The sequence below is a fragment of the Oncorhynchus nerka genome, linkage group LG28, assembly GCF_034236695.1.
Source record: "Oncorhynchus nerka isolate Pitt River linkage group LG28, Oner_Uvic_2.0, whole genome shotgun sequence".
NCBI classification, from domain to species: domain Eukaryota; kingdom Metazoa; phylum Chordata; class Actinopteri; order Salmoniformes; family Salmonidae; genus Oncorhynchus; species Oncorhynchus nerka.
The window spans coordinates 59094789-59107666 of NC_088423.1; the positions used below are offsets into that span (position 1 = coordinate 59094789).

Below are 12878 nucleotides of genomic sequence, written 5' to 3' on the forward strand. Positions count from 1 at the left end.
ATAGGGCTATAGTGCCTCCGTCTAGCATTCTAAATCTCAAACATAGTCTGCTGAACACTGCATATCCATAGCTCTAAGTGGATGCAGGTTACAAGTTAACAGGTTGCAGCGCTGGCTATTCCAGACCCTCTAGCTATCATCACAATACTGCTTGTCAGAGAGAAAATTGGCCACTCACTCAGGCATAATTGGGTCAAGGGCAATGGTTGTAATCTCATCAATATCACTGAGCACAGACCTGGGGTCTGTTGGGAAAGCATGGTTGACTGCTATATTAGCAGGGAACTGAGCTAGCTAGCAAACGTAGCATGTTCACAGTGCAAGAACGTCACACAGCAAAGTGTTTATTAGCAATGCGCTAAAATGACTGGTAGAATTATGGTATAGTAAGAGACTTTGTACTTGTGTCAGCTGTGTTTGTGTGGCACTAGAGGAGGTCCGAGTTGACAGTAAGATGCTCAGAATATGCAGCAGTGGTGAAGAGATCTGACTGACGCACGCACGCACATACACACACACACACGCACACACCTGGGGGTTGAGGGTAGCAGCTGCCCTTGCATACATACAGTGGTCACACACAGCACTCTCCTGACCCGGGAGAGAGGAGCGTTATATTACAGTCTTCCTCCCCATCTCTCTATCTCTATTCAAACACACACAGGCAGAGAGATACAGTTAGAACATCTGTGTACTGTACTGTACCATATTCAGTGTCCTGGACTGCTATGGGAGAATTAGAGTGGAAGAGAGAGAGAACGAGAGAGAACGAGAGAGAGAGAGAGAGGGGGGGGGGGGGGAGCTGCTACATTTGAGAAATGACCATGTAGTGTAGCAATCTTCCAACAATCTTTATCTGGGCTAACCACCACCATTTTATTTAGCCCTGTCAGCACCACTGCTGTGGCAGCCACCTTCAGTACAGTATACCCAAAATGCTTGGCTTGTATGGAGCGATTTCAGTGCCAACATAAATTGTATTTTAATTCCATAATTTAGAATTTGTATTACATCTAATCCTAACCACACTACTAACCTATTGCCTAACCCTAAACTTAAATTAAAACCAAAAAGCAATGTTGACTTTGTGGCTGTGGTAACTAGTGGACACTGCTGCGCCTGTTGTTCACACATGTATATATCTATCCTCTCATTGGCTAGAATGGTCCCCCCTGATCTTGCCTCCGCTCGACTGCCTTTCATTTTTTTTATAAAGTGTATTTTCATTGTTCGAGCTGCCACTAGAGTATCTGGTCAGTATAATGGCTAATCTCTGTCCAGATTCAAAATCAAAGACAACATCCTGGTACTTTGCCAGCCAGGAAAGCTAGTGGAGAACAGATGGAATCAAACGCTCTCTGTGGTTAACAGCTTCTGGCGGTTTCTGAAGCCAACGTATTTTCTTCCTATGAATTTCGCTCTAGCGTTTGAACTGTTTTGGCTATAAGTTATTATGACCCCACTTCTAAAAGCGAAGACTCAGGACATGGACGTCCTTTCTATTCCCCTCTATTATGATCACAGACCACATAGGACACGTGGGAAGGGAGTATGATACAAAAATAAAACGCAATTTGACCCCGATAAGAATATACAAATGAATAGCCCTGTCATAGCCTTTCCGCTCCCTATTTAATCTTGCTTTTGTGACCTCCTGGGTTTGAACTAGGTCTCCTGTATGTCCGAGGACTGTGTTAGCCAACTTAGCTGAAGCCTATATGGAGGTTAATGTAAGGAAAGACACACTGCTTGCTTAACGAGTACCGCTTCCCCCTGATTCAGTTCATAGTTGATCATAGTCTGCTGCTGGAAAAACACATGTGTAATGGCTTTACTCCCCCTGCTATATTGTGGATAAAGAGTTACCTGTCTAACAGAAAACAGAGGGTGTTCTTTAATGGAAGCCTCTCTTACAATTGGCTCAGAACAGGGCAACGCGGCTGGTCCTTACATCTGCACGGAGAAGTAACATCAATGATATGTATGTCAATCTCTCACGGCTCAAATTGGAGGAGAAATGTGTTTTTGTAAGAAGTGTTGACAAACTGAATGCACCGAGCTGTCTGTCGGACACCCATACATACCCTACAAAACATGCCACCAGAGGTCTCTTAACAATTCCCAAGTCCAGAACACACTTTCGGAGGTGCACAGTACAACATAGAGCCATGACAACATGGAACTCTATTCCACATCAGGAAACTGATGCAAGCAGTAGAATCAGATTTTTTTTAAACAGATAAAAGTACACCTTATGGAACAGGGGGTACTGTGAAGAGACACAGACACACACACGCACACAAACTCTAGCACACGCACTCTACACACACGTACATTGTAATATTGTTGTATGGTGGTGTTATACATTTTGTATTGTAGATATGTAGTGGTGTAATAATGTTATATGATGTACTGTTCTATCTATTGTTTTATGTGTGATGTAAGTGCTAAAGAGGATCCCTAATAAATAGAAATACAAAAACAGAGGCTCAAACTCATGACCTCTGCCTCACAAAGACACATGGTCACCTTTCTAAAGCATTCCAACCCACCATGCTATTGAAAAATACCTTCTTCATATTGTGCACGGGGCGACTCTTTAGGCTGAGTGAGTTTCAAAGATCCACACCTGCTAGACTAATACAAATATTCAATGTCCAGCAAGTGTCACGGATCCCTCCGGAACTTTCATTACGCACACCTGGCCCCTATTCCCAGTGATTAGTAATTGTATAAGGGTGCCCTTGGTTTACCAGTGTCCTGTCGGTTATTGTTACAATGTCCGTTGGTGCTTGTGTGTACCTGTGCTGTGTGTCTTGGCTTTCGTGCCATTGTGGATTGCGTAGATGATTACGGGTCTCGTCCCGCATGTTAATCATCGTGCGCTTATGTTATTTATTCGAGGTACTCCTCGCTCTTTTGTTTGGGTTTCAACCCTGTGTTTTGATGGTGTTTGTTTGGTCTTTGTCCCCGTGACTTTACACGGCACGCCGTAATTTGGTTGTAATAAAAAAAACTATTACACATTCCTGCGCCTGTCTCCCAACCCTTTATACCATTGTGACAGCAAGGTTACTCAATAAAAGAGTGTGGTTTGGTGATCTGTGCTTATGTCATGAGAACCTTGAGAACCTTGAGTTAGAAATGTGTTACTGTTAGTTTCAAGTCTCCGGCAAGGGTACATTGGCTTCAGAAACCACCAGGAGTTTCTGTTTACCACAGACAGCATTTGATTCTTCTATCTGTTCTCCCCTACCGTTCCTGGCTGGCAAAGTAGCAGGATGTTGTCTCTGGTTTTGAATTTGAATTTGGAGAACTGCATTTAAAAACTTAATCTGAATACATCTGAGAAGTTGAATATTTGAAACTTTGATAAACATGAACTTCTTCGAGATAGGGGGCGCTCTTTTAATTTTTGGATAAAAAACGTTCCCGTTTTAAACAAGATATTTTGTCACGACAAGATGCTCGACTATGCATGTAATTGACAGCTTTGGAAAGGAAAACTCTGACGTTTCCAAAACTGCAAAGATATGATCTGTGAGTGCCACAGAACTAATGCTACAGACGAAACCAAGATGAAATTTCATAAAGGAAATGGTCCAGATTTTGAATGCCCTGTGTTCCAATGTCTCCTTATATGGCTGTGAATGCGCCAGGAATGAGCCTGCACTTTCTGTCATTTCCCCAAGGTGTCTGCAGCATTGTGACGTATTTGTAGGCATATCATTGGAAGATTGACCATAAGAGACTACATTTACCAGGTGTCCGCCCGGTGTCCTCCGTCGAAATTATTGCGTAATCTCCAGGTCCATGCGCGTTCCATTTTCTTCAGAAGAGAAACCAAACTGCCACGAATGATTTATTGTCGATAGATATGTGAAAAACACCTTGAGGATTGATTCTAAACAACGTTTGCCATGTTTCTGTCGATATTATGGAGTTAATTTGGAAAAAAGTTTGCGTTGTAATGACTTAATTTTCGGGTTTTTTCTTACCCAAACGTGATGAACAAAACAGAGTGATTTGTCCTACACAAATAATCTTCTTGGAAAAACTGAACATTTGCTATCTAACTGAGAGTCTCCTCATTGAAAACATCTGAAGTTCTTCAAAGGTAAATGTTTTTATTTGAATGCTTTTCTTGTTTTTGTGAAAATGTTGCATGCTGAATGCTAGGCTTAATGCTATGCTAGGCTATCAATACTCTTACACAAATGCTTGTTTAGCTATGGTTCAAAAGCATATTTTGAAAATCTGAGATGACAGTGTTGTTAACAAAAGGCTAAGCTTGAGAGCTAATATATTTATTTCATTTCATTTGCGATTTTCATGAATAGTTAACGTTGCGTTATGCTAATGAGCTTGTGGCGATAATTACACTCCTGGATACAGGTTTTTTTCGTAGCCAAACGTGATGAACAAAACGGAGCGATTTGTCCTACACAAATAATCTTTTTGGAAAAACTGAACATTTGCTATCTAACTGAGAGTCTCCTCATTGAAAACATCTGAAGTTCTTCAAAGGTAAATTATTTTATTTGAATGCTTTTCTTGTTTTTGTGAAAATGTTGCATGCTGAATGCTAGGCTTAATGCTATGCTAGGCTATCAATACTCTTACACAAATGCTTGTTTAGCTATGGTTCAAAAGCATATTTTGAAAATCTGAGATGACAGTGTTGTTAACAAAAGGCTAAGCTTGAGAGCTAATATATTTATTTTATTTCATTTCATTTGCGATTTTCATGAATAGTTAACGTTGCGTTATGCTAATGAGCTTGTGGCGATAATTACACTCCTGGATACAGGTTTTTTTCGTAGCCAAACGTGATGAACAAAACGGAGCGATTTGTCCTACACAAATAATCTTTTTGGAAAAACTGAACATTTGCTATCTAACTGAGAGTCTCCTCATTGAAAACATCTGAAGTTCTTCAAAGGTAAATTATTTTATTTGAATGCTTTTCTTGTTTTTGTGAAAATGTTGCATGCTGAATGCTAGGCTTAATGCTATGCTAGGCTATCAATACTCTTACACAAATGCTTGTTTAGCTATGGTTCAAAAGCATATTTTGAAAATCTGAGATGACAGTGTTGTTAACAAAAGGCTAAGCTTGAGAGCAAATATATTTATTTAAGTCAGTTAATTAAGAACATTCATATTTTCAATGACAGACTAGGAACAGTGGGTTAACTGCCGGTTCAGGGGCAGAACAACAAATTTGTACCTCGTCAGCTCGGGGATTTGAACTTGCAACCTTTCGGTTACTAGTCCAACAATCTTACCACTACGCTACCCTGCCGCCCTCAAATTTGTGACTTTTTGCAAATCCCATCAGTTTTCCACGTTGTCACAACATCATCACATTGATTGTTGGGTTTGAAATTATGTGGAAATAACATTGATTCAACCAGTTTTTGCCCAGTGGGTAATCTGTGTTTAAGATGCTGTAATAGAGAGATGAGGGGAAAGATAGGGGCTGTGTGTGTAACAGCTCATGAGAGAGGAGTGAGGGAGAGAGAGGAGATAGAGATGGAGGCAGAGAGAGAGGGAGAGATGCTCTATTTAGCAAGAGCCAAGACAAACCCCAACCACAGCACGTGCACTGATTACAATTGCACTGTTTGCACTCGTTACACACACATACAGTATGCAACGCAGCCCAACAGGGATTCACAACCATGTTCATAACAATTCTCAAACAGCACCATCATAACCAATATCCCAAAAAAACAGAACACACAAACAGACCACAAAAAGTACCCACAAAAAACAGAACTTCAGGTCTCAGGAAGGCCATGTTATCGTGTGATGCTAGCCTAAGCTGGCTATCACTACCTGGATGTAGCTTTTTCCCACCACATCCTTGGCTGTGACTCCCCTAAAGCCTTTCAACACAAATAAACAAACCAATGCAACTGGACACAATCACATGTTCATCTGCCACCAGACAGGGGACTACCATTGACTTAGTGGTGGATCCTGACCCAGAGTTTGGGAATCATTGGTCTGATCCAAAAGCCCTCCGAAACTCAATGCATTGGGCAGAAACAGGACAAGTGGTAACTACTTGGTATCAAAAGCTGCAAAGCCGGGCTATGTTGGAATAATCCCAAAGACACATTTAATTGTAACATTATTATTACATAATGAACATACTAGTGTGTGGTTTTTAAATAAATACCAGGTAAATAGCAGTCTGTAAATGAAAGAGGGACCTAAGATCAAGATGAACCAAAAACTCAAGCGCCAACAGATATCATCACCAGTCAGCTCTCACTCATCCCAAAATGGATCTCTACAACCAATCTCATTGCTTCTAGAAGCAGGAAGAAAGAACTCTGTTAGGGACAGGAAGTGAATAGTAGTATGATACACACAATCACACAATATCACACACACAGACACACAATGCACTCACTCTCACATAAAACTGCATACATGCACACACACACTTACCTCAATGAGGAAGTCCCCGGTCCTAAGCCCCGCCTGCCAGGCCACTCCTCCCTCATCCACTGACTCCAGGTATTGGAGGGCTGGGAAGGCAGGGGTGGGAGTAAACTCCTCGATGGGCGTGTCCGCTATGGGAGAGAAAGAGAGAGAGAGAGAGAGAGAGAGAGAGAAGGTAAGTGGGTCACCTTATCCTGAACACCACACCCCTCCTCAACCCGGTGTCTATGGAGATCTAGCCCCATTCCAGATCTATACACACACACACACACGGCTTTATTTTAAACAGGGTTTAGCATTGACTTTGTGGTCAGCAGACAAACAAACAACCGACAGACGAGCAGGGATAATCCATTAATCACCAATAAAACCACAAAGGTCATTGCCAATTCAATAAGGTGGAAGGCTGCAGACACGGTGCTGTCATCAACACAGCCAGATTAGTTTAATGCTGTCCTAATGTCTGTGAGTGTGTGACACAAGGTTTGCTCTGGTGGTAGGGGCAGTAAGATCTCTTTCTCCCATCTCCTATACTGCTGTCTATTTCGTCTCCCCCATCTCCCTCTCTTCACCCTTATCCCCTGTCACCCTCTCTCTCTTTCCCCTCTCCCACCTCGTCTCTTCTCCTCTCTTCCACCGGCCAGTGATATTCACATTGTGTCCTCGTGGCAGCCAGAAACCAATGGTGACAAGTGACACTTCTAATACATCATCCTTTTACTGTATGAGAGATGCTAGGCACTGTGTGTGTGCGCGCCTGCATGTATGCGCAAGCATACATTTGTGATTTTATGTGAGAGTCGGTGCATTGTTTCCGTTGTGTGTGTTTGTGAGCATTAGAGAGTGTGTGTGAAGTACACAGTGCCAGAGGATAAAGAGGGCTGGCTCAGTTCCCTTGGGTGATGGCAGTGTCAGAACAACTCTAGTACATTCGGCTTGTTGTTTTTTAGGCTAAATTGTTCTCCTCCTCTCTCTGTCACTTTCTTCTTCTATCCCTGTCTGCCCCCCCCCCCCCTAAAAAACAAGGATGTCCAGACAGTAGAAAATGTACCTCAGAAGTGCAGACCAATAAGAAAATGCCACCTCACAGCGTTTGACAGTGTGGATTAGGACATGGCTGTAATCATCATAGAAACCAAAACAGCCGCTCAGTGGGCTATTTTTAGACAGCATCAAATGGGTGGTGTAATATCAAATGAAGTGTGGACAATCACACTAATGTCCTGACAACATGTCCTACACGCAGGTTGATATTGATGTGTGAGTGTGTGTGCATTTGCGAGTGTGTGCACTAGAGTAGCGGTCTTCACAGATCCACCTGTACCCGAATACCCGATATCCAGATTTCTAAATAATGTCAAGGGTCTGGGTAGGATCTGATATGATTGTTATGGGTATCGGGTATGTGCCATTTTGACTGACTTGTCCAGAAGGATCCATATAGATCCGAACGTCACTGCTGCAGTAGAGAGAGAGAGAACATTTTTATAATTCTATCCTTCTGCTCTTTGCTTTTCACGAGAGTGGCGTGTGTAGCAATTGCTTGACAATCATAAGTCTTCAAAGTGGCAATAAGAGGCCTCTGTAAATTGGTATAGAATCAGCTTGATCCCCTCTGTCGAAGACGCCTGTACCGTCTTTTTTCCCCCCAGTGATATTGTTAACAAACACGCCCGCATAAAGAAAATTAGAATTTATAACAGGTTCAGCCCCTGGTTCGACCGTGATCTTGCAGAGTTACTCCACCTCAAGAATTGCATTTGACGAAAGGCTTGGCACTCATTCTCGCATACTGTCTCTCGTTCAGGGAAATGAGAAATAAGTGCACTCAGGCTATCCGGAAGGCCAAAGTTAGTTACTGCAGTTCTCTCTCTGTGGGTCAAACCCCAAGAAGTTCTGGAAAACAATTAAAGACCTGGAGAATAAACCCTCCTCCTCATCGTTGCCCATGTCCCTTCAAGTTGATGTGGTTGTTACTAACAAGAAGCACATGGCTGAGCTTTTTTAAAATTTAATTTTACCCCCTTTTCTCCCCAATTTCGTGGTATCCAATTGTTAGTAGGTACTGTCTTGTCTCATTGCTGCAAATCCCGTACGGACTCGGGAGAGGCGAAGGTCGAGAGCCATGCGTCCTCTGAAACACAACCCAACCAAGCCGCACTGCTTCTTAACACAGTGCGCATCCAACCCGGAAGACAGCCGCACCAATGTGTCGGAGGAAACACCGTGCACCTAGTCAGCGTGCACCACGCCTGACCTGACACAGGAGTCGCTAGTGCGCGATGAGACAGGGATATCCCTGCCGGGCAAACCCTCCCTAACCCGGACAACACTGGGCCAATTACTGGGCCCCATGGGCCTCCCGGTCGCGGCCGGCTGCGACAGAGCCTGGGCTCTAACCCAGAGTCTTTTTAATCACCACTTCATTAAGTCAGGATTCCTATTTGAGTAAGCCATGACTCCTTGCCTGTCCAACATTTCCTCATCTCCCAACCCTTCAAATGCGACAAGCCCCGATGCTCCTCCCTCTTTTTCCCCTGCCCCGCCACAAAGTTTCTCCCTGCAGGCGGTCACTAAGTCCGAGGTGCTAAAGGAGCTCCTTAAACTTGACCACAAAAAAACACCTGGGTCAGATGGTTAAGACCCAGTCCTCTTTAAGGTTGCTGCCCCTATAATCGACAAGCCCATCTCTAACCTTTTTAACCTGTCTCTCCTCTCTGGGGAGGTTCCCATTGCTTGGAAGGCAGCCACGGTTTGACCTTTATTTATTTATTTATTATTTATTGAATAAATAATTATAATTATTTATTTAATAATAGTCATGTATTTATTTAAAGGGGGAGATCCAGCTGATCCTAACTGTTGTGTTTGCCCGGTTTATCAAAAGTTTTGGAAAAACTTGTCTTGATGTCTATAGTATTCTCTCTAGTATGCAATCTGGTTTTCGCTCAGGTTATGGATGTATCACTGTAACCTTAAAATGTCAATGATGTCACCATTGCCCTTGATTCTAAGCAATGTTGTGCTGCTATTTTTATTGACTTGGCCAAAGTTTTTGATACGGTAGACCATTCCATTCTTGTGGGCCGGCTACGAGAAGCTCTCTGAGAAGCTTTGGCCTGGTTTGCTTACAACCTCTCTCAAGGAGTGCAGTGTATAAAGTCAGAACATCTGCTGTCTCAGCCACTGCCTGTCACCAAGGCTGTACACCAAGGCTCGATCCTAGGCCCCACGCTCTTATCAATTTACATCAACATCATAGCTCAGGCAGTAGGAAGCTCTCTCATCCATTTATATGCAGATGATACAGTCTTACACTTAGCTGGCCCCTCCCCGGCTTTTGTGTTAAACGCTCTACAACAAAGCTTTCTTAGTGTCCAACAAGCTTTCTCTGCCCTTAAACTTGTTCTAAACACCTCCAAAACAAAGGTCATGTGGTTTGGTAAGAAGAATGCCCCTCTCCCCACAGGTGTGATTACTACCTCTGAGGGTTTAGAGCTTTAGGTCGTCACCTCATACAAGTACTTGGGAGTATTGCTAGATGGTACATTGTCCTTCTTTCAGCACATATTAAAGTTTCAGGCTAAATTCAAATCTAGACTTGGTTTCCTCTATCGTAATCGCTACTTTTTCACCCCAGCTGCCAAACTAACCCTGATTCAGATGACTATACTACCCATGCTAGATTACGGAGACTTAATTTATAAATCGTCAGGTAAGGGTACTCTCAAGCGGCTAGATGTTCTTTACCATTTGGCCATTAGATTGGCCACCAATGCTCCTTATAGGACACATCACTGCACTCTATACTCTTCTGTAAACTGGTCATCTCTGTATACCCGTCGTAAAACACAGTGGTTGATGCTTATTTATAAATCCCTATTAGGCCTCACACCCCCCTATCTGAGATATCTACTGCAGCCCTCATCTTCCACATACAACACCCTTTCTGCCAGTCACATTCTGTTAAATGTCCCCAAAGCACACACATCCCTGGGTCACTCGTCTTTTCAGTTCGCTGCAGCTAGCGACTGGAACGAGCTGCAACAAACACTCAAACTGGACAGTTTCATCTCAATCTCTTAATTCAAAGACTCAATCATGGACACTTTTACTGACAGTTGTGGCTGCTTTGCATGATGTATTGTTGTCTCTACCTTCTTGCCTTTTGTGCTATTGTCTGTGCCCAATAATGTTTGTACCCTGTTTTGTCCTGCTACCATGTTGTGTTGCTACCATGTTGTGGTCATGTTGTGTTGCTACCATGCTGTGTTGTCATGTGTTGCTATCTTGCTATGTTGTTGTCTTAGGTATCTCTTTATGTAGTGTTGTGTTGTTTCTCTTGTCATGATGTGTGTTTTGTCCTATATTTTTTATTATATTTATTTTTAAATGAAATAAAAAGGCCTCCGTCCCCGCAGGAGGCCTTTTGCCTTTTGGTAGGCCGTCATTGTGAATAAGAATTTGTTCTTAACTGACTTGCCTAGTTAAATAAAAGTTCAATGAAAAATAATAAAATAAAAAATAGGCTACAGTCATAGAGTCTCCGTATGGGGCAAAAGTTAGGAGATATTAATCAATGAAAGATGCAATTAAAGTGATGGAATTAAAAGTTAAAGGAGAAGAATAGGCTACAATTACCAAGAGCCAACAGGTAGGCTTGCTACTTTATATTCTGAATGGAGTTGTTTTTGTTTGTAACTGTGTAAGATGAGAAAGCGCTTACTTCCTCAATTAGCCAGCGCTAGCTAGCTAGCAAGCTTAACTAGATTCAGTCAAGACAGGTACTCAGAATCATAATGGATGATAACTAACTTAGCTATGGCAGCTATTAGTTTAATATAGCGCATCGGCTTGCTTGGTTGCTGTCTCTCCCTCCCTCCTCCCTTGTCACTCACTCACACTCAAAGTAGCCTACACACACAGTATGGCCCCTGCTATAGCCTCACCTCTCTCTACCCCCTCTTCCTTACACTTTATCAACTCTAGATAATAAAGACGTTTAAAAATGGACTCTTCTACCACTTCTCTCACTTGGATCGGGTCTGGATCCGACCAGGTCTATACGGAACAGATCTAGTTGTCTTCGGGTCCGTTCGGAACAGGTCTCTATATTTAAAAAATTAATTTATGCAAATCATGTCCAGATGGGAAAGCCCCAGGTCCATTTCGGAACAGGTCCAACTATTTGGACCCATGAGGGCCTCTGTTCTAGAGAGGTGGACAGAGGTGCAGTTAGTCTTTGTGTGTGTGTGTGTAAGTGTGATTATGTTTTTTTTTGCAACATTCTATCCCTCTGTGTGTGTGTGTGTGTGTGTGTGTGTGTGTGTGTGTGTGTGTGTGTTTCTGCTTCAGTTATGATGGTGTCTGGCTGGCTAGACATTGACGCTCACACAGACAGACAGAGAGACAGACAGACAGACAGAATCATATATACTCATTAGTCGTTTACATTATACAGTAGGCTACAGGTAACTGACATAGAGAGTGGAGGGGTTCCTTTGGTTACTTCAGGTGGGAAATACAATGTTAATATCTTTAAAGTTTTATCATATAGAGACATATAAGATACATAGGCTGTTATTATCGTGTTTAATGTGCAGTGCCTACATATACCGTAACCATGAGAAAGGGATATGGAGAAGGGGGGAGAGACCAGGGTAGCATCTTACCTTTGGCCCCTCGCAGCACGAAGCCGAAGCCTTCATTCTCCTTCTTGGTCAAGACCACCGTCTTCTCCTCGACCACGCAGTCGCTGTGGAGAAAATGCCGCGCAAAGCGCCCGTTATTACAGCCCATCATCCGCATCACGGCCACAGCCGCCCGCCCTGAGTGCAGGTTCATCGCCGTAAGCTACTCTGGGCAGCCCCCGAAGGAGGGGCTCCTTGCTTCGGCCCCTTTTAGCTCAAATGAAGTGCATGACAACGCTGGCAGTGGCAGTCCGGCGCCCGCATCTCCAGAAAAGCCGCCGCTCCTCTCCTCTGCGGCCGAAAACCACTCCGGGGAGCGACAAGCGGAGGCCGGAGATGGCGACGAAGTCGAAGCGTGACGTCGGATAGAAGCAGCATTACCGACTAAATAAATGATGATGAAAGCGTGGCTTGGCGCGGAGGAGGGGGGGAGAAAAGGAACGGATGGTGGCAGGCAGTTAGGAGTCCTGGGCGAGGAGTGCGCGCAACGAATGAGATAAGATAAAGAGAGAAGGGAGAGCGTGACCAGCATGGCAGTGCGCGGGCACGAAAACAGGAGGCCATGCATGAGTGATTGACCCTTTCACTCGAGTCGAGAGGTGGGTGTCCTCCCACTCAATGGCGTGGGGTGGCGGTGGGTGACACAGAGAGGGACGCAGCCCGCATGCGCTTGCATTACATTTTTCATTAATGTAATGCAAGGCGACAGATGCGCCCAAGCAACGTGACGAG

At 43.6% G+C, this 12878-nt stretch overlaps 1 protein-coding gene across 1 annotated transcript in view; it reads right to left on the bottom strand.

Moving 5' to 3' along the window:
• LOC115113450 (SH3 and multiple ankyrin repeat domains protein 2-like) overlaps window positions 1–12878 on the bottom strand; it is a 168359-nt gene that overhangs the window by 54537 nt on the left and 100944 nt on the right. The window contains exons 14-15 of the mRNA XM_065012945.1: window positions 12129–12211; window positions 6463–6587 (exon numbers count right to left, since the gene is read on the bottom strand). Of these exons, the coding sequence (XP_064869017.1) occupies window positions 6463–6587; window positions 12129–12211 (208 nt within the window). The remainder of the gene's footprint in view (window positions 1–6462; window positions 6588–12128; window positions 12212–12878) is intronic.